Raw genomic sequence first — 26,273 nt, forward strand, 5'->3', positions numbered from 1 at the left:
ATCTGGGTTTAGAAAAAGTGAAGGAAGGCAAAACATTATGGTTGATGCACATTAGATAATTAAGAAAGGCAAAGAATACCAGAAAGAAGTTAGAATATGTTTCATTGATTCATTGGGTTGTGTTCATTATGTCAAGAAGTTGAATGTAATTAGGAAAATGGAAATCTCACAACATTTCACTGAGTTTATGTAAAACCTATATACTGATCAGGATGCCATAGTACAGACTAACATGGAAAAACAGATTGGCTCCAAGTTGGCAAAGGAATGAGACAAGCAGTATACTGTCCCCCTATTTATTCAACCTATATACTCAATATATACTATACTGAGGGAAGCTGGATTGGAAAATGATCAAAGAAACTGGAGGAAGAAACATCAATATTCTGCATTGTGCTGATAACAGTACCCTGATTGTGAAAAATGCAAATAATTTACAAAATATAGTAATAAAAGTGAAGGAGCACAATGAAAAAATGGATCCAATATATATGTGTGTGTGTGTGTGTGTGTGTGTGTGTGTGTGTGTGTACCAGCATAATTCTGGAACACCTTGAACAATTTCATCCAAACTTGGTACATAGATGACTTATTCTATGGAAACAAATACAGTGGATGTAAGACACCCCTAACACCCCTTGGTGTGTGTGTTTTGTTACGATACAGCCTGCTGCACCTTCAAATGGCTTCTATTATACTGCCATAAAATGGCTTCTACTGTACAACGCAATGGAGTTGCCATGGTAATGGCTTCACAGTACCCCACAAGGGGAAAAATCCAACATTAGAAATTACGTTTGGTCTGGACATTTTCCTGCTATAGATAAATATCCGGACAACACTGGGTTATCAGCTAGTTAAGTATAAAGATGACAAAACGAATGACAACAGGTAAAACAAACAGTGAAGATTTTGGAGTAGTAGATAGCTTCTGCTTTTTAAGATCAACAATTAAAGTACAGTGTTCACTGAAATGCTTGTACTTCAACATAACCTTCCTTTGGACAATAAGAGCTCTGACAGGCTAGTTTTGGGATTAACTGTTTCCAGTCCAAACTGCAAAGGAGGGCAGTCTGATAGATAGCATTTTTCAAATACTTGGGATGTCCCACAGAAAAAGATCAAGAACTGCTTTCTCTTGTTCTAGAGTACAAGACATGGAATTTAAAATATAGGAAAGTGGATCCTGATTATTAGGGGAAAATCCTGGAATCAATAGTCCTGTGAGACTGTGGTTTGTTTCACTTAATGTGTAACAGGAGAGGTTAGATATACATCTGCCTGTGGTGCTTTCAGCTGAATTCTCAAACTGAGGAGAGATTTGGACTTGATGGTCCCTTCCAACTCTATGACTCAATGACTCTAATCATCACTTGCTGTATTGAGCTACAAGTGGTTAACCTAATTTGAGTTGGCATTACGATTAAAATGATTGAGCTACAAATCAGAAAGTCTCCAAGTATGAATTGTATCACAAACTCTTTATACCCTGAAGCTTTTGTCCCTTCCTATCTCTAACAGGGTGATATTAAGACTAGCTTGCAAGTTTATTTTAGGGACCGCAATTAGGGAAGATATGTGTTGTACCCTAATAGCTGAAAAATTATTATGTCCATAGAAAATGCTGCTGCCTTCTGTCAGAAGAGATTTAAGAATTACAAAAACCTGGATCTTATTGGATATAAACAAAAATACACATTTGGTGGATTACTTCCCAACATTATCTCATCAAGAGAACTGCATTTGTTCATTCTGTTTACTGTAGGAATTGCCAAAAAAGCTGGGTTTATTTTCATATCTGCTCCATATAATAGCTTACTTTTTTCAGAAATAAACTGAGTTTTCTTACAAATGTTCTTGCAAAAAAGTTCATCTCTTGCAAATATATAACAAACAAAATAGAACTGTGATATACAGGTCCCACAAATGAATAAATGTATTGTTTCTTTCATTTTATTTTATTTTATTTTAAAAGTTTACATGACTCACTCTCAGTGACTTCAGGCGGCTTACAAAAATAACAATGTCATATGAAATAAAAATAAAAAGTGGTAACTACTGCCCCTCACCCTAATAACCGTCAATCAAATAAGCCACTTAATGGGCTCCATCCCACTCTGTGTTCCTTGGCCTGCTGGCAAAACTAGGTCTTTGGGGCCTTGTGAAAGAGTATGAAAGTGAGAGCCAATCTTATCTCCATAGGGATGATCCATGGATCACAGGGAGGGAGCTACCATAGAGAAGGCTCTTCTTAGTCCCACTGGAAGTACCTCTTTAAGGGAGGGGGACCACAGTATCCCCCCCCCACACTCTTGTAGATGTGACCAGGAGATGATGATCCTTCAAATAACCAACAAATAATTTGGCAAATATATAAACTTCATTGTGTGATCTGCTGTTTAAGCAAATCTAAGGGCAAATACAGATTGGGTATTTACAGTTATAGCAGAAAAAAATATGTTACAGCATGTACACTGACTTAAGTTTTTGGCTCCAAAATGTAGCAAATATTATTTATTCCTATCACCACCAAAGAACCTCTGAATCTGTTTGTGGTCAGTCACTACGGTGCCACATTATGCAGGGCTCAATTTGTTTCACATTCAGCATGTGAAGCATGTCAATAGAATGTAATTTTAGGCATGCTATTTATTACTAGAGTCAGCCAATTCAAAACCACACCACACTATTTCACCAATGAGCAAAGCAAACTAACTGAAAGCCAAGAATTACTCATTGCAATTTAATTGCATTAAATAAAAAGATGCTGAGTTTATGATCCATTCAACATTTTTATAGTGGTGCCTAAAATCTATTTTTCCTCATATCAAATTTTTAACCCAGTATAAAATGTAGGAGTTGCTCAAAGCTTATTAAGAAAAAAATCTCTCTCTACCTTTTGGGAGGCTCTTCCTTTTTTGTTGGAACTTTGGAATTAAACAAATAAAGAACATATTTATATTTTGGGTTTTTTAATGCACATACAATTATTTTCAACCTTGGCTAAAAAGAGACATCTCTAAATAGCCCTTTGCTTTATTTTTATCCTAGGTAAAACAAGACCTATCCAACTGTACTTTAGAACTATAGTTTTCCAGAATGATTGGCAGCAGAAGAAAATGAGTCAGTTGAGAGGCATTTTGAATATGTATTTTAAAGGTCAGAATTAGAAAGGAGGAAACAATGTTATTTTTTTTAAAACATTAAGAGTATGGGTATTCCTCATTTAACAACAGCCTTGGGGGGTGACTGCTTGCAACCATGACAGTGATGAAAAAGTAATTTTGCATTCAATTCTTGCATTTATGACCTTCACAGGTTTGTAAAGCAAAGGAAAGCTGAGGTAAGATCAAAAGTATTGTCATAGTTTCACTTAGCAACCACTTTGCTTAAAGACTGAGTTGTCGGTCCCAATTGGGGTTGCTAAGTGAGGACTACCTCTGTATATATTTTACTCTAATGCATTATTGGGAAAGAATAAAAATAAAGGATTGCTTATATAAATAGGGTTTAACATTTATTTATTTAAATATATATAATTATGAAGTTTATACTTTTTTAAAATTACTGAACTTTGACCTCTGAAGTAATCAACATTTAAGTTTTGAGTGGCATAAACATTTAACAAATTAATGGCTGTTAAAGCCATAACGCAAGTGCTTAATTAGCTAACAATGACAGTATGGCACCCTACAGTTCCTGGCCCTGTATAACCTAATTTCAATGTAGTTTGCCCCTGTTAACCTCACCATTTCTTGCAATCACCTGCTGAATCATCTGAGAAAGAGCTAAAACTGAATAACTGGAAATGTTGGCCTGCTGGCCATATTTGGCCAGGAAATATTTCTCCTTCGGCCCAGTCTCTCCTTTCATGCTTAGCCCCTCTTCCGCTTTGGGCCCTGGAACAAATCTGAGCAATCTCTCTGACCCTGCTTTCCAAGAACAGCTTGTTGCTTCTGAGAAAATCTTTCTTTAATAGAAGAATGTGCATGCATGTGCGAGCATGCATGTGCGCATGTGCTTGTGTACCATCCTGAGAGATTGCCTGGGACAAGATGTTTAGAAGCAGAAGTGGCTACAATTTCCTTTTCCTATTCCCTGCCATTCCAATTGTTTACTGAATATGGGAGGCAAACAATCATTCTGGAGTGCGGTGGAGTAGTTCGTGAGTCTCCCTTTTGCTTACAGGACTGGAAAATACCTCTCTTCCTTTTCTATCTGCCCTTTCTTTGCCCCTCGTTCTCCTTGACAAGGGAAGCAAAATTCTAACCCAGAGATACCGTGTTACTGACTTAACACCTGCAGTGATTCACTTAATGACTGTGCCATGAAAGGTCGTAAAATGGGGCAAAATTCACTTAACTTCTCAATTAACAATATAAATTTTGGGCTCAATTGTGGTCATAAGTCGAGGACCACCTGTAAGACCGAGGGATATTTGCTTCATGTTTCTGTGCAACTAAATTGTTTCTTTCAAGCTCTCTGAAAGCAGTATTTTTCTTTCTTTCTTGATTTTCAGGCTCTGGAGTTACACTGACAGATATTTTGAGGAGGGGGCACATTAGTCTGGACTTATTCTTCTGTAGGACTGAATCAGATAGTTGGAAGGGGCTAGTTAGCTCAATCACCATTCTCCATTTAGTACAGTAATCCAAATTAAACCAGATAGACAGAGGGCTGTGCCTGAACAGGTGCAATGAGTGGGTGGAGTTTACCACCTTCTTTGATCCACTGCCAAAATGCTATTCTTATCTTTGAGAAGACTTGGATTTAGATGACATATGATTTCAGAGTAGAGCTACTACATTTTGGATCATTGAGGTATTAGTGGGGGGGGGGGTTGGAAAGGGGGAGATAACTTAGAGAGTGAGTGGTGTAAGGCACCAGGCTAGAAACTGGGAGACCCCAAGTTGTAGTATCGCCTTAGGCAGGAAACCAGCTGGGTGACCCTGGGCCAGTCACTCACTTTCCCATCCTAGGAAGGAGGCAATGGCAAACCTCTCCCCCTCCCCTGGAAAAAATCTTGCCAAATAATTGCAGGGATTAGTTGCAGGCAATCACCCAGAGTCAATTTGAAAGCAACCCTCCCCAAAAATATTATTTCAGGAGAATACGGGTTGTAGAGCATGAAAGGCTGAAGATGGCAAAAAGAAAAGGAAAGAGAATGATTTCATTGATTGCTCTGTATTCTTCTGACTTTACCACTGAAGAAAAAGTATAGAAAAAAAGATGCCTAGTTCTGAATTAACATTCAGTTTTGATTTCATTTTACATATGAATTAAGAAACAGCTTCCCACAAATAAGAAATATTAATCACAGAAATTTTAAATATCAATTTCTACAATTTATTCCATCTTCAATAACAGATAATTTCTGGGTGTTGTTATATTACAGTATTTCTTAGAGTAATCAATACTTGTGACAGCCAGAAATGAGTGGAAAAATGGTAGCAGGAAAGCAGGACAATGGGCACCCTAAAACCTAAGAGAATTAGAGATGAGAATGAACAAAAGTTGCAAAATATAAGCAGTAAGAACAAATTTGAAAAGCAGAGAGTTCAATATTAACTCTCCCCTGGAATCATTTTTCGCTGAAAGCTTTGGAATGTTTACTGCATCATGTTTTTAGGCAGGTCATATGTTTAATTTTTTCTGTAATGATGTGATTTCTATTAACAGTTTAATGAGTGTGAAGCTGCTATTAGAATTTTTCAGTACAGAGACCAGGGCCATGCTTACATTGCACTACTCACATCAAGACAAAACACCCTACGCTTTTGCTACTGCTGACGTGTTACACAAACTTAAGTGCCGAAGTGGCGCAGTGGTTAGGGTGCAGTACTGCAGGCCACTTCAGCTGACTGTTATCTGCAGTTTAGCGGTTGTAATCTCACCGGCTCAAGGTTGACTCAGCCTTCCATCCTTCCGAGGTGGGTGAAATGAGTACCCAGACTGTGGGGGCGATATGCTGACTCTGTAAACCGCTTAGAGAGGGCTGAATGCCCTATGAAGCGGTATATAAGTCTAACTGCTATTGCTATTACTAAACTTTCTGAGAAACTAAGATTTTCTGTAGGCTTTGTGTAGGCATACCAAAAATAATGTTGTCATGGATGAAGGAAAGAAATAAGCACAGGAAAGAATTTTAGTTAAAAAATGTGTCCCCCACCCCACCCCAGCTTTCTTTTGAATACATCACTACCGTCACTAGACCAGAATCAAATATTGTACTGGTTGAAAAGCCATAACTGCAGCAAAAGCAAACAACCTGGCCTTAACTGCTGATTCTGCAATACTAGCTATGAATGCACTAACAAGGAACTCAGGTTCACATGATCTACTTCTCTGCTGCCAATGTAAACAACCAACTCTGCTACTAGCTTCACTCTCCAGCTTGATGGTACCTTCTAGTCAAAAATTGTGTACTGCATTAGATCATAATTTTTCTCATGAGACTGAAGATGTTTTTCTTTAGATATACATGTCAGAAGATGCAATCCTCACTTTTTTAACTTAGAGAGTGTTTTCAAATGAATTTTTGGCTGGAGTTATCACCTAAACCTTATGCTTTAATGGTAGAAAATCAGATTCCCTCCTAGATTAGAATTTCCATGAGTCACAGCAAGCATGGCAAGTGACCAGTTATTGAGAAGAGTTGCAGTTCAAAATGTTTTGAGGGTGCTGTTGCTTATCTATGTTAAACGTAGATCCAAAGTTTGTGGCAAAGTAACTGAACTATATGATTTATAAAACAATAATTATTCCACTACAAGCAGTCCTTGACTTAACACAGTTCATTTAGTGACCGTTCCAAGTTATTGAACTGAAAAGTAATTTATGACCGTTTTTTACACATCTGACCCCTGCAGCATCTCCATGGTCATATGATCAAAATTCAGATGCTCGGCAACTGACTCATACTTATGCAGTGTCCTGGGATCATGTGATCCTCTTTATAACCTTCTGACAAGTAAAGTCAACGAGGAAGCCAGATTCACTTAACAGCTGTGTTAGTAACTTAAAAACTATAGTGAATTTGCTCAGCACTTGTGGCAAAAAAAGCTCATAAAATGGGGCAAAACTCACTTAACAAATGTCTCACTTAGCAACAGAAATTTTGGGCTCAACTGTGGTTGTAAGTCAAGGACTACTTGTACATTGGCCAGTCTTGTCTCAATTTATAAGCAACTATGCATTTATTTACTAACAAAATTGCTTTTATATTGCTCTCTGCATTGTAATTTAATAAAGAATTTTATTCCTCTGACCACAGCTCAGTCAGTAAGTGTGCCAAATAATTGAGGAAACAGTAATACTTTACTTACGGATGTGGTTTCATTTCTATATAATTTTTGGGAATGAAGCCATCTTTGCCATTGAGTTCTGCCTTGTACCAATTTTGATCACATTCTTCATTCAAAACCTGGAAAAAAAGGGAAAGGAAGATAGGTTCTATTTCTGGATAATATGGTAACAAACAATATATCATTTCAGGTTTATTTTGCTAACAGCCAGCTAGTTTCAAAGAAAATCTAATTATTGAAATGGGCAGAAGTAAAGGAGAAGTAAAGGAGAAAAAATAACTTTCTAAGATTGTATTTATGGGATAAATAAGTACATTCCAAACAAGTATACCCCAATTTGCCAGTTCCATATTTAGTCTTTCAGCCTCACCATTTAGGAGTTTGGTTAAAGTAAATCAAATGTTTAAATGTCAAACTTTATTCTTTCAAGCCTAGTGTCTTCCCTCTCCCCTTGCCTAAAACATTCACAGAGTATTTTCAAATGACAAAGCAATTCACTTATTTTTACTACATGGCCCAAAGGGATATTGTAAATGCATATCTTGCTAATTGAAAAGAGTAAGAATTCCACCCACAAATATTGTCCTTATCCCCCACCATGGGATTTTTTTCAACCAGTCCATAAAAAGTCTACATCAAACCGTAACACCTTTTAACAGTTTCTATTAAACATTGAGAAGGAAAAAAAGTTAATTTATACAGAAATCAAAATTATGTAAATATAAAAATCATTATACAAGTAAAATAGAGATTGTGTTTTGTACTTTACTTTAATTCTAGCACATACAATAATTCAAAGATACTCTCAAATGTAGGTTTGAAAACCAGGATAATGTCAGAGGCAAATAATCAGGACAGCGTAGAACAGAACATTTATACAAGCTTGTACACAAGAATCTGCTCAACTAAAGTTCAACACTAAATTGATTGCTAAATAAGGATCAAAAGAACTCAGGAGGGGTTTGACCTGGAGCACTTGTGGGAATGCAAAAACTCTAACCTGATGACATGCTTAACTCACCCAGCTCTGCCTGCTCTTCTTCTATGGAAGTGGCTCCCAGCCTTTTTGGGCATTAGGGACCAATTACGTGGAGAAAGGTTTTTTCATGGACCGGAGGGGGCGTGGTTTTGTCTGCTGCCTGCACCCTGCGAATGGGGCTTAGCTTGTTTGTGCGATCTGGTTTCTGGCATCCCATGGACCGGTGCTGGTCCATGGACCGAGGGTTGGGGATCCCATTCTACAGTAATGTTTGTAATGCTTATATGTGTACTAAGTCCCAAAGATAGTGGGTCTTTCTATATTATTAAAATCTCTTACTAAATACAGAATATAAGTTTATGGAGAGTTGATACTTGACTGAAAATTTAACATGAGTTCTTTGTAGAACAAAGTTTTATAATATATTGAGGGAAAATGAGAAACTGTAAACAATGAAGATAAAAGCTCTAAACATGTCATAGGTCAGAACTCTTATCTCTATCTCTACTTATAAAATGTGCCAAAAATAACTGTCTATAGTTACTTATTAATACTTTCAATTTCCTATTAACTTTTACATAGTATAGACATGCCCCATACAACAAGTATCCTAAAACTAGAATACTAGAAAGTAAACCTGTCCTTTTTAAAAAGTGCACAGCTGCAGGATCTCAAGAATGCTTTGTGTGTCATATATGCAAGATGGTGTATGGCTATCACTGAAAGTCAGCAACACGTCTTCTAATGGAGCAAAACTCACTAATTAAATCTAACCAAATTATTGGGAAAGTGAAGCAATTTCTTTTATGTTGGAAGATCTCCAATTAGGCTAGTTTCAGCAGTTACATTTGAGTTATGTGTACAGCAATGATGAAATTGCTTAGGACTCTAAGTCTCCAGGTTCTGAGCTGGGCAAGAAATTTCTCATCAAGACATGGCTTTCTCTTCCCATGGTTGTAAGAAAAGGCAATCTTAAAATTAATACCCTAAGAAATTTGGATGTTCTGATAAGTATGATACATATGTGTGCAATCAATGATTCTTGTTTTTACTTTTAAAAGCAACAACTTTTGGTCACTGCTTTTGGACCAGTTCTTTATCACTGAGCAAGAATCCTGGTAGAAATCCCTTAAACTTTTCGTTATTTCATGGAGAAAATAAGATGATGTCACCTAATTGGGTAATGAAATGTTTGCAAGAAAACAACCAACCTCAGAGAGCACCAAGGACTCCACAGTTCAACCCTGAGCTACAAATATTCTGCTCTATTGAACCACAGTGTTTGGTTTGTATTTCTTATTTTGGCACAAAACATTCAATGAACATAAGAGTATAGGAAGACTCCTCACTGTTCACATGTTCAAAGACTTATTTTACATTATAAGATTATAATTGTACTGTTTCAATTATTACTTCATTCTGTGTCTGCATTATAGAAGACTGTAAAACTGTAAATAAAAACCACCCTACTCTCTGCAGGCCTCTGCAAGTATATTTATATTAAGTTGTAGCATTAATCCTCTTAGGTCTAATAACTCACTCATTTTAATTTTAATATAGTCCTTCATGTATAATCGTTTCCAATACGCTATTATCTCTGAATTAAAGCAAACATGGGGAATTTCACATAGAGGTCTATGATAGACATATTGATACAGTGTTATCACTTCTGATGATTAGGAACTTAGTCAGTGCCAATGTGCAATTACATCAGATTTATATAACACATTCTACTTCTCCACAAAAGTTCCTTACTTGATCTCTCCCTCTCTTACAGACACACAGGGAGGGAGGGGGAGAGAGAGATTTCTATAAATATGCTCTTGAATCATGTGGATGGAAGACTGTTAGCTATATATGATCCTAGACAATGTCCTCCCAGAACTAATTATCCAATGACTATGAATTTCAGAAATTTCCAAGATCTAAGAATGGCAGATACAATTTCATATTGGAAGATGTTACTGAGTAAGAGGATGAGATATGGAATTTGGTTCACATATTTATATACTGAGAAAATGCCAGCATTCACTGCTCAATCACTTTCATTCTGTATTTATAGTAGTCACTTAAAATATCTTTATTCCTTTCATTGTTTCTGGAAAATGTTCCTTTTCCTGACAAAGAAAACTGAAGAGTATCTCAAATAAGCAAGCCACTGTACAGTGAAGACCAAGAAACACAAAGAAACACAAGAAAAATTTAATGGAGCATCTTCCCTAATTTGTATGCCCTCCAGATTTCAAAAGACTACACTTTGGCTTTCTCTCACAGTTGGATATTCTGAGGTAGTTTGGATACGTATATGTTAACAAAACATTATACATTTCCTTCCAAAATTCCCCAGCCTACATTTTATTCTGGGAGTGGTCAGGCAAACTTTTAGAACTTAATCCTTCAAATCAAACTGGTTCATTGTGCTCTGAATCTGGGATAATGCTGGAACAGAATTTTGTCTGAAGTAATAGAAAATGCTTCCAATTCAGAAGATTAATTTTCAAATAATTGAGGACGATCCTTAGAATATTCAGATCTGTGTGATTGGGGCAGAAAAGGAGTAATTGGAGCAAGATTCCATTTCTGAACACAATAGGTTTTGTATAACTGTACATTATTTGCTTCTGTACATTATTCTTCCATGCTGTGGTCTTCTAGCTAAAAATGGAGGAGAATGTTAAAATAAAAAGGAATCGTTGCATGCTTAGATTAAGATCTTCAAAAAAAAAAAAAGCTTCATGATCTTTGCAAGGTAGGATCAGCCAGGAAAGGCAATGGAACTCCTCATCTGGTGAAACCAAGACACCAGGAGACTATGCTTTCCTGAAGCTGGAAATGGTGCATTACACTTCCCTGAGGAAAACCTAGGCCTTTTATACAAAATAACAAAAGTTTAACACAAGCAATGCTATAAGAGATTCAGCTACAACAAAAAATATATCAAATTTAGACAATAAAACAAAGTTGATATACCTCCTATGTCAAATTGCAACATGCTTTGGACTAAATACTACCTTATGGAAAATGAATGCAGAGTTGAGCTTTGGAATGACTTCAAATACAGCTTCCTTTTTTTCATGGGCAGAACATTTCGATTCCTACATTTTATTCATCAAAGATTTTTTGGAAGCATATTTCCTGACTGTCGAGGATAGCTGAGGTCCATGTCCATTGAAATTCAACTTGTTGACCTGAGCACACAGACCAGTTGTAAATCTGAGAGTTCAGGGTTCAAGGGAACATTATTTATCTGTCACTTTTATATGCCACTTCAGGGTGGAATACATGGAGAGGCAGGGAAGGGACATCTGAGGATCTCATCAATATATCTGTATAATTTTCTTTCAAACAAGATGCAAGCACTTCATCACTACTCTCTTCTATATGTTCATTGTTGTGTTTCTTTCAATTTCTAGGATATGTGCTTTGTATTCTTTGGTGGTCATCCCTTCTGAACCTGCTTAGCTTTTCAAGATCAGCCAAGGATGGCCATGAGTTCCATCTAGCTGGGCAACATATCTTCCAATTTTGTCCTTGCAACCATTTGTTGCAGAGAACCCTGAGACATCAAGACATTTCCTGGTTGAATGGGACCCTGAACCTGGCTCATCCTGTCTCGCATTACGGCAGGCATGTGTGTGTGTGCACATGTGTGTATACACACATGCTCATACTAAACTAATACTTGAATTTCTTTATGAGGCATGATTAACAATGAGGAAATATTTTTACTCTAGAGCAGGCCACGGCCACCCTAGCTCCGCAAAGGCAAAAAACATTGTGATACATCATGATCTGGCCCACGACACGATCGAGTTTGACACCCCTATTCTAGAGGGTTAAGAGACCCTCTCACTTCTCATTAGCACCCTAAGTGGAAATATCACCAATGCTGATAATAAAACAACTTAAAAGCTTCCAGGAAGCAATTCCTTTCTATAGTAGCAGTACTTAACATGACAGCTGAATTATGAGTTGTATTTATATCGGTAGTATCATTATTTCACAACAGTTCAAAGCAAGCCTAGAGACAAAATCATTTAGCAACCTTATACCATCTCTTATTGATGTACAGATCTTTAAAACAAGATGAAAGGCAGTTTGTCGCAAACAAGTAGCAGATTATGCACTGGAAATTGTTATAAAAGGAAAATGGGAATACTAGTTCATTTTCAATTATTTTTCTAAAGTCCTGAATTGTCATGAATATTATAAATAAAGCCAATAAGCCATTTATTGGATATCCTTTTTTTCCTCCTTTCATACATAGTTGAAAGTTTATTTTATATTTTTTTCTGCAAGCTGACTCTAAAAGTTCAGTCTTCCCCATAGCTGCAAGTTAAATTCCAAGAACTTCCCCATAAACAGCTTCTTAAAAAGAGGAAACAGATCTCTTTGACAGAGAAGTGGGTTTTCTGTGTGAAGCCTAAGGCAATAGCAGTTTATAACTAACTCTAGCATTTGGGATTTTATCTCGGAAACAGAAGACAGTACATCCTTCCTTATTTCAAACTCAATCTTCATTTAATAGCAGCAACAAGGAATACTGTGTTTATATAGGGAACAGTACAAAGAAGTCTCTAATTAGTTATATCCCATATATACCCTTTATTTAATTTCTTCTATGCTTTACATCAGGTTCATTTTTTTTAAAAAATGTTAATTTTAAAAAATTGCTTTGGTCAGTTAATCCTTCATGGAAGAAGTCATAGATTTATAGAAAAGATATTTTATATACCCCGAGAACATATGCACCAAAGGCAAATTCCTTGTGTGTCCAATCACACTTGATCAATAAAGAATTCTATTCTATTCTAAAAATAGTATCTCAGGAATACTAGTGCAAAATCCTTCAAGTAAGTGGATGGAAGTGAACAAAAAGTAAATTTCTTATTTTATATGTTGAAACAATTTCCCTCCTATAGTAGTCTTTTCTTGCTGTAGGGCTTCTTAAACTGGTCTTTAAATTTCAAATGCACAGATTTCTTTAATTTTATATTATGTCAAAATCTGCAAGTCAGAATACTTCCATCCTCTCTTCTTTCTCCTAGTAATGAAAAGATTTTTTTTTTAAAAAATTAGGAGCATGTGTATATCACCTGTACTTATGGTAACTACATCACTGATTCACTTATACTTACAACACCGTATACTTACAATAATACACTCAAGCATGAGTATAGGAAACTAAGTAAAAAGACATTTCCATGGGTGACATAGCATTTACCCAGATAACTGTACTCTTAAGAGATCTTTCTGTGCCATGGCAAATTATGACTATTTTGCCATGTCAGTAAAAGTGACTTGGAATTGAATAATCAACAATGGGTTGTTGTTTTTTGTTCCAGGCATTCTCCACAAAAATCTCTCAATATGTTATAAATTCTTCAAACCCTCATTTTAATGTTGAAATAGTTTTGGCAAATTAACGTTTAAGTTTAATGTTTAGTAACTGATACTTTTAATGTTATTATTTCTTAATTTAAGTGCATTGGACGTTTCAGAAGTGCACTGTGGACCTTTTAAACCAATCAGCCAACTCTCCAGAATGTTAGAATAATGCGAGTGATAACCTTTGTGACACAATTGTAACAAACATTCATTATATTCTGTCTCTCTTCAATGCCTTTTACATAACACAGTACTTGTCACCAGAGGGAAAGTCAATGATCCACTAATTATAGGTCTTTTGTATAATCCTCCATTATTTGCTACTTGTTGCAATTAAATTCAATGTTTGTAGTCCTTTTGTAATCTTCCTTTACAAGGATATGAAAGCAGGCAAATAAAGTTAACTTTAAATATGATTCTAAACAACAAATTTATGAAGTTTAAAAAGATGTGTTGGTCTAAAAATGCTCCAAAGGGCATTAAAGATTCAAAGGCTAGATAGAAAAGATATGTTTAAGTTATCTATGAACTGTTTTATGATTAACACAAACAATCCATATACAGCAAAAAATGAATGTGCAAATCCAGAAGGAAATTTACCAAAGTGTATGTATATGTATTTTAAATCTAAGAAAGTCCTACTATGCTTTAAAAAAAGACTTTGTCTAACTTTGTTTCTATTTGGAAACAAACTTGGGCTTCTGGCTAGAAATGGAAAGAAATAAATATTTAATTTTGGGATCTGTCAGTTAGAACTGTTTATGGTTATAGAAATAACACGTATTATTGATTTTAGAGTAAGAGGTTAATGTATATCTGTATTTTACCAAACAATGTTGGAAATTACACTTTTCCCCCTCTTTTCCTTTTTCTTTGCACTCCTAATTTTGCTTTTTCTTTAACCTGTCTTTTTTTCTTTATCCCCTTTTTTGCTTTTCATTTTTTATCCTTTGCCTAAACTTAATAACATTTAGGGGGAGAAATCTAAGAATGTTCTACAGTGCAGTTAGTTTTGTGACTCATTGGATAAAGGATTTTGTAAGAAGTTCTTCCAACCAACAGTTAACGTAATGAGATCAGAGTAATGAGATAACTGCAATCTGCCTCACCCATATACAGCCAGAGTTCTATCTAATCATTCCATTCACGACAAAAGAAGCACAACACAGATAATGGGCCAATTTCTTAGAAAAAACAGCACTGCAAGTTTACTCCTACCATAATTACTGAAGTTAGTCAACTTGTTTTGCCAGCTCCTTCAATTCTGATCTGTCCAAAATTATGAATTAGGAAGTTTTCAATTGCACACGAAGAGAAATCTTTCACTAGATAGGTAGTAAGTCAAAAAGAGCCTGGTAGCATCTTTTCTGGCTAACAGATGTTATTACAAGGCATAAGCTTTTGTGAGCTGCAGCTCATTTCATCAGAAGGAAATGGATGGTCTCATATTACTATTTCTCAGAAATGCTATTGAGAAATAGAATTGCATCTGATGGTGAGCGGGAGCTCACAAAAACTTGTCATCTTTTATATAAAACATGTTAATCGTAAAAAATGACGGTTAGATTCCTTTTGATCCCCCCACAGATTAGCATAGCCCCCATAGATTAGCATCCTCCTTTTTAAATAGATTGGTTTCTTGTTAGTCACTAAAAATGTACCACATTATATATTTCAGTGAACATATTTTGTTTTGAAATCAAACAAGAAAAAAGTTAGTTCTAAGCAACCGGCAAGAAACCACTGGTTTGCACCCAAGTATGAGATAATATGTTGTTGTTATTATTACAATTAAGTTCAACTATGAAATTACTGCTAAGCTCAATTAAACACTTATCATAAGGTCAACCATACTGACTGTAGTATAAACATAAAGGTAAAGGTTCCCCTCGCACATATGTGATAGTTGTTCCCGACTCTAAGGGGTGGTGCTCATCTCTGTTCAAAGCCGAAGGCCAACGCTGTCCAAAGAAGTCTCCGTGGTCAGCATGACTAAACGCCAAAGGCACATGGAACGCTGTTACTTTCCCACCAAAGGTGGTCCCTATTTTTCTACCTGCATTTTTACATGCTTTCAAACTGCTAGGTTGTCAGAAGCTGGAACAAGAAACGGGAGCGCACTCCGTTACACGGCACTAGGGATTTGAACCACCAAACTGCCGACCTTTCTGATCGACAAGCTCAGCGCATTAGCCATTGAGCCACCTAGTATAAACATAAGTATAAACATAAAACAATTAAAATACTGTAGAAGGGTATTTAAGTAAGAATAAATATGATTACATAAAATAACCATACATAAAATATCCAAATTATGTATTGTCCCCCAAATCTGAAAGTAAGATGCCTTTAACAGCCTATGAATAAGATAACACCCTTTGATAAAAGAGTTGACATGTTTTCTGAGGATAGTACAGTACAGTGCTAGAACATAATGTGAAGAACTGTTTCAAAATTTCTCAAGGAAACCTTTACATTGAGTAGTCCAGATGTGTTTTGAACATTTCCTCCATGGTCTTTAACTCCTCTCTAAAATCTAAAACAACACTTAATATAGCTAAATCTACAATTCAATACCATTGGAAAATATAGACTACTAAAAAATAATTGGGAGAACGACCATTGGTCTTACCTGAAGGGTCCTTCTCTGCACACCGCGGGAGAGTCCAAGCAATGGGTTATTTCAGTCTGGTTGCCCTGGAACTGAGGAAAGACTTTTCCTTGGCCATGCCTCCAGGCATGCCTAATCCCCAGAAATTTGAGAAACTTTGGCCGTGGAGATGCGGCTGAAGACGACCGTAGAATGGTACCGTGTTGACACGACGACCCCGTATCCCCGGACAGGCCAGGGTGGGTTGGACTCTCCCGCGGTGTGCAGAGAAGGACCCTTCAGGTAAGACCAAAGGTCGTTCTCCTGCACACCGCTTGGAGAGTCCAAGCAATGGGACATACCCAAGTTAATGTCCAACTGGGCGGGCAGAATCAGAGTCACGGGGTACGACAGAAGAAGTCACTGCCTGCAGCACCCGCATGCCAAAGGCCGCCTCAGCCGAGGTAAATGTGTCCAGCTTATAGTGTCTAACAAATGAAGATGGTGCAGAACACGCGGCCGCCCTGCAGATTTCCTCGATTGGGGCTTGCGTGGCCCAAGCCGCTGAGGTTGCAGCACTGCGTGTCGAGTGAGCTGTTGTCAGCCCTTCTTCATTCAAAAATCAGGAAAGAAAACCACAGGACTCCATTGGTAGAAATCAAGTGTACTTTTACTAATTTTAAATGAATAGAAGCGAAGCTAAGCTAAGTCTGAATATTTAGGCGCGAAAGCGAAGAATATAATGTATAATTCATCCCCCCTCCCCTTGGCATCCCGTGCACAGTCCAATCATAATTCTCCCAAATGTCAGGTGTGAGATAACTTCGAAAGGCATCACCAGGATGGAATGCTAGTCTGTTGGCCTTGGCGGGAAACACTCCTCCTCCACATGCGCAGTAAGGTGGACAGTTCAAAATCTAGAATCTTCCTCCAGCACAACAATGAGTCCCCTCCCAAATATCATGCCCCCCTCCCCGTTTCAATGGCAGCCGAAGCAGCAGCAAAGCGGAGGCTGACATCTGGCCCTCCTCCAGAAAAAGGCGGTTAGACCTGGAAAACGACAAAGCACAAGCAAACAGACAAACAACAAGAAACGTAAAGAGAGAAAAAGGGGAAGGGGAGAGAGAAAATGTCAGGATATATGCCAAACTAGGGCTTCTCAGGATAAGCAGAATAGAATTGGTGGAGCAATTTAGGGGCCCGGACATGGGACCTGTCCACCCATTCGGTATGAGAAGGGGGGAAATGTTTCCAAACCACTAGGTACTGAACACGATTCCGCCACCTGCGGGAGTCCAAAATTTCGCAAACTTCGAAATGTTGTTCACCATCAATCAACAGTGGGGCGGGCGGTGGAGCCACAGGCGGATGTAAAGACGAAAAGCAAACAGGCTTTATGAGGTTAACATGAAAAACAGGATAGACTCAGTTGAGGTGTTTAGGCAGCTGCAACCGAACGGAAACAGGATTGATGACCTTGATAATAGGAAAAGGGCCAACATACTTAGGCCCTAACTTCTTGGACTTTTGGGGAGTCTGAAGAAACTTGGTGGACAGATAAACCTGATCACCCACTTTGTAATCAGATGGCTTAGCCCGTTTTTTATCCACCTGCTTCTTATGTGCGCGATGCGCAGCGTCCAAAGTCTGAAGTGCTAAAGGCCGAACACGCTGGAGGCGATCACTCCACTCAGAGAGAGACGAGACTTACGGCTACTCATGAGGAACCTCAGGAATAGGCACAAAATCCTGTCCAGACACCACCCAGAAAGGGGTGAAAGCAGTGCTGCTATGCAAAGAATTATTATAAGCCACCTCCGCATGTGGCAACAAGTCCACCCAATCATCTTGCTGGTAGTTGATGAAACAACGTAAATACTGCTCCAGAACGGAATTAGTCCTCTCACAAGCCCCATTAGTCTGAGGGTGGTGGGCGGAGCTTAAGCCCTGGGCGGAGCCAATCCGCTTAAGAAACTCCCTCCAGAACACGGAGGTGAACTGCACACCCCTATCTGAAATGATGCGGTCAGGCACCCCATGCAAGCGGTAAATGTGAGAGATGAACATTTTAGCGAGAGTCTTAGCAGATGGAATCTTGGTACAAGGGATGAAGTGGACTTCCTTGGAGAACAAGTCGGTAACCACACAAATAACGGTATGCCCCTGGTTTTCAGGAAGTTCGACAATGAAATCCATAGAGATCTCCTTCCATGGGGCGACAGGGCGAGCTACAGTCTGGAGTAAACCCTGCGGTTTCCCTGGCGGGCATTTAGCAGCAGCACAAACGGGACAACTGGCGACATACAGTTCAATGTCCTTTTTCAAAGAAGGCCACCAAAATTGCCTTTTCACGAGATGCAGCGTCTTCACAAAACCAAAATGGCCTGCCATCTGAGAATCATGAGCCCGTTGGAGAACTACTAGATGAAGAGATGCAGGAACGTAAAGTTTCGCTCCAATCCATGGCAAGTCATCCCTCATGGTGCATTCAGCCACATGCTGCTGGAACCATTCATCATGAGCGAGGGCGTTTTTGAGATTGGAAAGAAAGTCCTGGGACATCTCCACTTTAGAACATGCCTGAAGTCTAGTAACCACTGGAGCAGCGAGGCTTGAAGTGGGAATGACCGGCTGGACTATGCTGAGCTTAGAACAGTTGTACTGAGAAAGTCTGGATAAAGCATCAGCCATGAAGTTCTTCCCCGCCCCGGAATGTATTTCAGGGTGAAATTAAAACGATTGAAATGCTGAGCCCAGCGCATCTGCTTAGGAGAAAGCCTCCGGGGAGTCCTCAAAGCTTCTAAATTCTTATGGTCAGTCCAGACCTCGAACGGGTGCTTAGCGCCTTCTAGAAAATGGCGTCATGTGGCCAAAGCCCAACGAACTGCAAACACCTCCTTCTCCCAGATAGCCCAACGTCTCTCCGTGTCAGTTAGTTTGCGAGATGTGTATGCGCAGGGTTGCAAGTTATCTTGATCATTGGCCTGAAGCAACACGGCCCCCACTGCCACGTCGCTGGCATCAGCTTGAACCACAAACGGTGCGTCCATGTCCGGGTGCTTGAGGACCGGTTCCTCAGCAAAAAGCCGTTTTAACTTCTCAAAGGCAGCCTGACATTCCATCCGTCCAATCCAACGGCTTGTTAGGCTTGGGCTTCGGCCCACCTTTGGACTTCAACATCTTAGTTATGGGAAGACCAATCTTAGCAAAAAAAAAAAAAGGGATGAATTGGCGATAGAAATTGGCAAACCCAAAAATCTCTGCAACTGCCTGCGCGTACGAGGGACCTCCCACTCAGTGACTGCTTTAACTTTAGCAGGGACCATCTCCACACCCGCGTGGGAGATACGATAGCCCAGGTAGTCAACCTTCTCTTGATGGAATTCACACTTGGACAACTTGGCGTAAAGCTCCGCGGCCCGAAGCTTCTTCAGTACAGTACAAACCAGCTTTACATGTTCTTCACATGTTTGCATGTAAATAAGGATATTGTCCATATATACGATAACGCCTTGGTAAAGATGGTCATGTAACACCTCATTAATTAATTGCATAAAAATCGCAGGCGCCCCCTGCAGGCCAAATGGCATCACATGAAACTGGAAACAGCCAAGGGGGCAGTTGAAAGCCGTTTTCCACTTGTCTCCCTCTTTAATATGGACTCTATAATATGCCTCCTGCAAATCCAGCTTAGTGAAAATGCGGCCCTTCCCCAATTGGGCCAGCATATCCATTAGGGGTAGCGGGTAGAGGTTTTGGGTGGAGATTCCGTTAAGGTTCTTAAAATTAACACAAAGATGAAGAGAGCCATCTATCTTCTCCCTGAACAGTACAGGGGCCACCACCTTGGCTCTAGCCGGTTCGATAAAACCCCTTTTCAAATTCTTATCAATGAATCTTCTAATTTTTTCCATCTCCCTAGGAGACATCGAATATATTTGGGGCTTGGGAAGCTTTACTCCAGGCAAAATATCAATGGTGCAATCAGTGGGCCTGTGGGGGGGGGGGAGCTTATCAGAAGATTTTTCACTAAATACTCCTCTCACGTCCCAATATTCTTTCGGAATTTTTTCCTCCCCTTCGATCCTCTCCTGCCCCCTGGCTGCCAAAGCGGGGTTAGAATCAGCAGGGTCTGGGGTCTCAACCACCCTTTCAGGGGGCGCGCTAGTGTGAATGCGTAACCACCCCCTCCTCCAGTTAATGCGAGGGTTCCATTTACGAAGCCAGGGGAGCCCTAAAATAAGGGGCCGGTCCATTCCGGGTGCCACAATAAAAGTGATTAATTCTTGATGGGTCCCCATCTTCATTTCTAAGGGCTCAGTAGAAAAATGAGCAGGGCCCCCTCCCGTGATAGAACCATCAATTTGGCAAAAAACAATAGGGTTTTTCAAAGTTCTTAATTTCAACCCGTTTTTCCACCATTGCCGGACTTATCATACAGCGAGAACAGCTGGAATCCAGGAGAGCTAAAAGCTTTTCAGTCTCGCCAGCAGGTGGCACCCTTAGTTCAATAGGGATAAGCATGGGGCCCTTGTTCGAACTCACCAAACGATGCGAGTGGTCGTTATCAGATTTGTCAGACGAGCTGGAGCTGACGTCTCCCTCCTCCTCTGGCTGGAAATGCTGAGGGATATTTTCAGCAGCACACGCAGCCTCTCTCTTCTTGCTCAGGGCCTTACTTGCCCTCCCCTCTCTTCTGGGAGGGGGTGGAGCAGTCTGAGCCATTTTAACGCAACAATTCACGGCACGATGGCCTTCCTTCCCGCAGCGGAAGCACGTGAAAGGCTTGGCTTTGCCGGCAAAGCTTCCCTTCCCTTCCCTTCTGGCACGGAGGGAGGCTTTTTGATCCGATGGGGGGGCCGACTTCTCCTCTTCTCCCTCTTTCATGCCTTGAAGTCTGGTCAAATCTAGCTCAACGTCTGCTGCATGTTCATACCAAACAGTCACCCGGCGAGGAAGGTGTCTGTTAACGCATTGCTGGTAATTTTTTTCATTCAATCCCCCAGCGAACTGATCCAACAAAGCGTCTTCTGACCATCCCCTCATATAGGCTGACAACTGTTGAAACTCCTGAATATAATCAGCCACCGGTCTATTTCCCTGCTTCAGGGCCATAAATTTCACCCTCCCGCGTTTCTCAATCAGCAGGTCATCAAACCTCCTCTTCATTGCAGCCATAAAGTCATTAAAATTCCTCAGGAGAGGGGAATTGCATTGGTGTAAGCCCACCATCCATTCAGCCACTTTTTTCTCCAATGCCAGTAAGACCATTCTCACTTTCATATCATCAGTTTCTAAATCCGGACCATAAATCTCCATATAGTTCCAGACCTGTATGATAAACAACCCTAAACTCCTGGGATCACCATCATATTTTACTGTTAAGGGAGGGACTTTTGCCATCCGGCGTTGCCTGGGGGCCCTCCCTACTCTTGGAGCGGCCCTAGCTGGGGGGGGGGGAGGCTGATTCTGGGTTTCCTTGCTCTCAACCCCCCTCGGCCTCTTCACCCTCCCTTAACCTGTGCATAGAGTACCTTTGCTCAAATTCTTCAGCTTGCTCCCTTTCCACTGCTCTTCCAGGGCTTTTGCGTTTGGACCAAGCTTCCTCGAGGAGTCTCATAGCGTGGGACAATTTGTAATCCTCTTCCCCAGCGTCACCCCATTCCGCTGATTTTTTTTTTTTTTTGGTCTCCTTCTCGTGACTCCCGCATCCAACTCCTCCGACTCCTCTTTTTGTCCCACACCCAAAGTCCATCGGGGACGAACAGTAGGCTCTTCCACCCTCAGTCCAGCCAGCCTTTCAGTTAAAGATGGTTCTGCTGCCACCCCTTCAGTTTCCTCTTGATCATTCACATGCAAAGACATTCTTTTCCTTCTTGTGAGGACACCCCCCTCGGTAGATTGTAGCTCTGGGTGGGGTGGAGGTGAGACTTAGCTTAAATTGTCAGCCCTTCTTCATTCAAAAATCAGGAAAGAAAACCACAGGACTCCATTGGTAGAAATCAAGTGTACTTTTACTAATTTTAAATGAATAGAAGCGAAGCTAAGCTAAGTCTGAATATTTAGGCGCGAAAGCGAAGAATATAATGTATAATTCATCCCCCCTCCCCTTGGCATCCCGTGCACAGTCCAATCATAATTCTCCCAAATGTCAGGTGTGAGATAACTTCGAAAGGCATCACCAGGATGGAATGCTAGTCCGTTGGCCTTGGTGGGAAACACTCCTTCTCCACATGCGCAGTAAGGTGGATAGTTCAAAATCTAGAATCTTCCTCCAGAACAACAATGAGTCCCCTCCCAAATACCATGCCCCCCCTCCCCATTTCAATGGCAGCCGAAGCAGCAGCAAAGCAGAGGCTGACAGCTGTTATATGTAGATGCACCGTCGTCGACTGCAATTCATACGCACATGCAATACAGGCCCTGCAGCACACCCTAGGAATCTTGCTGAGTGGAAGTGAAGGGACGCCGGACCAAACAGTGGACAAGGCCGCTACCTGGCGACGGAGCATGGCCGGAGCGAGACCCCTCCCAAGGCCCCCTTGCAGGAAATCCAGCACCCTGGCCACTGGAGTGGTGACCGGGTCGAGTTCTGAGTCCTCACACCATTGGGCGAAAGTAGCCCAGGTGGAGTCGTAGATTCTAGTCGTCGATGGACGCCGAGCCACTTGGATGGTGTTGACGACGTCCTCTGACAGACCTTCAGCCCTTAGCAGGTCCCCCTCAAGTGCCAGATGGCCAGCTGAAGCCACTGGGGTTCCGGATGGACAATGGCCCCCTGGCTGAGGGAGACCTGATCCGGGGGATCCGCCACGGCGGCGACACCGACAGGCTGACCAAGTCGGCGAACCACGATCTCCAGGGCCAATGGGGAGCCACGAGAAGCACTTCCGCCCTCTCTTCTATGATCTTGATTAGAATACGGGGGAGGAGTGGAAGAGGAGGAAATGCATAGAGGAGGCTGCGAGGCCATCTGCAGCGAAGAGCGTCCGTTCCCTCCGCTCCCGGACTGTGGAAGCGGGAAAAGAAGTGCTGCAGGTGAGCGTTGGCTTTTGTCGCAAATAGGTCGTCCTGAGGGAGTCCGAACTTGCGGGATAGTTGTTGAAACAGAGCAGGATCCAGCCGCCATTCCGTGGAGTCGATGGTGGTCCTGCTCAGCCAGTCCGCCTGGGTATTGTCCACGCCGGAGATGTGGTTGGAGCGGATCGACTCCCGGCTTCCGCCTCCGCCATCAGTCTTTTGGACTTGGTGCCGCCCTGGCGGTTGATGTGCGCCTTCGTGGCTACGTTGTCCGTCATCAATAGGACATGACAGCGACGTATGTAACGATGGAAATGATGGAGGGCTAACCTCGCAGCTCGCAGCTCCAGAAGATTGATGCTGCAACGCAACTCCACCAGGGACCACCTGCCCTGGACCACGAGTTGATCCATGTGCACTCCCCAACCTGCGAGACTGGCGTCGGTGGTAATGACCAGCCGGTCGGGCTCCTTGAACAGGTGTCCCTTGATCAGAGCTGGAGATGTCCACCACCGGAGGGATCTCTTGACAAACGGAGGTACTGGAATCAGCTGTGGCGAGTTGCTCCTGTTGGCCCTCTGATGAGGTAGGAGTAGCCACTGCAGGGCTCTGGAGTGGAGGCATGCCTAGGGGACGATCGACAGGGAGGAGATCATCTTCCCCAACAGCTGTGAGAGGAGGACAATCGGAACCTGCCTTGCTTGCATTACCGTGCGGGTCATGGATCTGAGAGCCTCTAACCTGTATTGGGAGAGGAACACCCTGCAGGAAATGGTGTCTATCACCGCCCCCAAGTGATTGATCTTGGTGGTGGGGGTGACTTTTTTCAAGATTCAGGGAGAACCCGTGGTGCCTGAGGGTCCTCATGGTAATCTGGAGATCCCGCAAGGCCTGCCGCCTGGACGACTGGATGATGATGTCGTCTGGGTAGCATTGGAGCCTTATGGGCCTGCGGCGGAGATGGGCCACCACCACTGCCAGGACCTTGGTGAAGGTTCTGGGGGCCGAGGAGAGGCCGAATGGAAGGGCCCTGTACTGGAAGTGGCAGCCCGCATAGAAGAAGCGCAGGAACTTCCGGTGACGGGGGTGAATGGGGATGTATAAGTAAGCCTCCCGCAGATCGATGGACGTGAGGAGGTCTCCCTGGTGGATCCCCGCCAGGATGGACTGGAGGGACTGCATCTTGAACCTCCGGTAGACGATGTGCCTGTTGAGGTTCTTGAGGTCCAAGATGGCCCTCCACCCCCCCGAGTTCTTCGGGACCAGGAAGAGAATGGAGTAGAACCCACTCCCTTCCTGGTCCAGGGGTACCTGCTCGATGGCATTGATCTCCAGGAGGTGGAGAACTTCCTGGTTCATCTGCTCCCTCTTGGTGGGACATGAGGGAGTGGGGCACCTGATAAAGTTCCTGGGAGGGGGAGACAGGAATTCTAGGGATAGACCCTCCCGGACTACCTGCAGGACCCAGGCATCGTCTGGGCCCAATGGGAGGCGAACAGCTGAAGTCAGCCCCCAATGGGTGACGAAGTCGGGGACTTCGCATCATGATATAAGAGCCAAGGTGGCGCAGTGGTTAAATGCAGCACTGCAGGCTACTGCTAGATCAGCAGGTCAGCGGTTCAAATCTCACCGGCTCAGGGTTGACTCAGCCTTCCATCCTTCCGAGGTGGGTAAAATGAGGACCCAGATTGTTGGGGGCAATATGCTGACTCTCTGTAAACCGCTTAGAGAGGCCTGAAAGGCCTATGAAGCGGTATATAAGTCTACTGCTATTGCTATTGCTATATTCTGGAAGGGCCTGTTGGAGGCGCCTCTGCGATTGAACTTGCGGAAGCCAAACTGCTGTCTCGCTCTATCACGAAAGGAAGACCTGTCCTGAGCCCTCTCTCCCTGCTGCCCAGCTGATATGTTAGAGGGGTAGAAGGAAGTAGACGTGGATGGCTCTGAGGGACGAAAGGACTGCCGCCTCACATAGGGCGTAGACTTGCGGTCCTGTTTCTTAGAAGTTCAGGGAAGGACCTTCCTTTTGTCCTTCAATTCGATAAGGAAGGGATCCAAAACCTCACCAAATAATTTAGACCCCTTAAAAGGGGCAGAAGCCAATTTCCATTTGTGCTTCTGGTCCGCTTGCCAATGTTGGAGCCAGAGCAGACGGTGGGAGGTGACATTCGCAGCTAGAGCCCTAGAGGCGAATTTGGTGGCATTGAGGGCCGCATCAGCAGCGTATTGTGACGCTGCGATGAGTTTGGTCACGTCCTGATGGAGCCGGGCATCCCCTGCGGGAATCTTATTTAAGATGTCACATGACCAGATTACAGCAGCCCTACTAAAGAAGGAGGCAGATGACGAGGCCCTAATGGCCCAGGCCACCGCCAGGTGAGTCTTGTGACAGACTTTTTCGGCCTTCCTGTCCTCCGCCTTGAGACCTTCAGACAGGTCCGCAGGTAAGGAGGCATTAGAAGTGAGGGCTGTAATGGGTGGATCTACGACCGGGAGGGCCAGGAGATCCTCCAGGACAGGCTCCATGGTATACAGCTTCTTGTCCACTCCGCTAGGAGAGGACAATGTGGCCGGCTGGACCCACTGACGTTGGATGAGGTCCAGGAACAAGCCCGGAACTGGAAGCAATTCTTGTTGGGAAGTTGGAGCGTCAAACATGACTGCATTCGGGTTGACTCGGGCCGAATCAGTCTGGGGTTGAGTGGGCTTGGGCTTAATGCCTACCATGGTGGTGGCCTTCACCTTGCGGAGGACCGACTTAAACAAGCTGGGTTTGAAGAGGCCAGAAAAGGAAGGAGCGTCCGGGGAAAGATCCTCATCCTTGGACAGGCCCTGCTCTTTAGGATCCGTTGCCTCCAAGGCCGAAGCCTCACTAACAACAGAGGACTCCAAGGATAGATGACGCACCCACTTGGCCGGAGGAGGTCCAGCCTGAGCCGGGGGAACAGAAGGAACCACCTGCTTATCACGCGCCCGCATGGCGTCAGCTATG

The 26,273-nt window shown here is 42.1% G+C and overlaps 1 protein-coding gene across 1 annotated transcript in view; it reads right to left on the minus strand.

Annotated features, from left to right (window-relative positions):
• The window catches only part of GRB2 (growth factor receptor bound protein 2), an 82,340-nt gene that overhangs the window by 10,837 nt on the left and 45,230 nt on the right, over window positions 1–26,273 (minus strand). The window contains exon 3 of the mRNA XM_032209449.1: window positions 7,326–7,423. Within this exon, the coding sequence (XP_032065340.1) occupies window positions 7,326–7,423 (98 nt within the window). The remainder of the gene's footprint in view (window positions 1–7,325; window positions 7,424–26,273) is intronic.

The sequence above is a fragment of the Thamnophis elegans genome, chromosome 2, assembly GCF_009769535.1.
Source record: "Thamnophis elegans isolate rThaEle1 chromosome 2, rThaEle1.pri, whole genome shotgun sequence".
Lineage (NCBI taxonomy): Eukaryota > Metazoa > Chordata > Lepidosauria > Squamata > Colubridae > Thamnophis > Thamnophis elegans.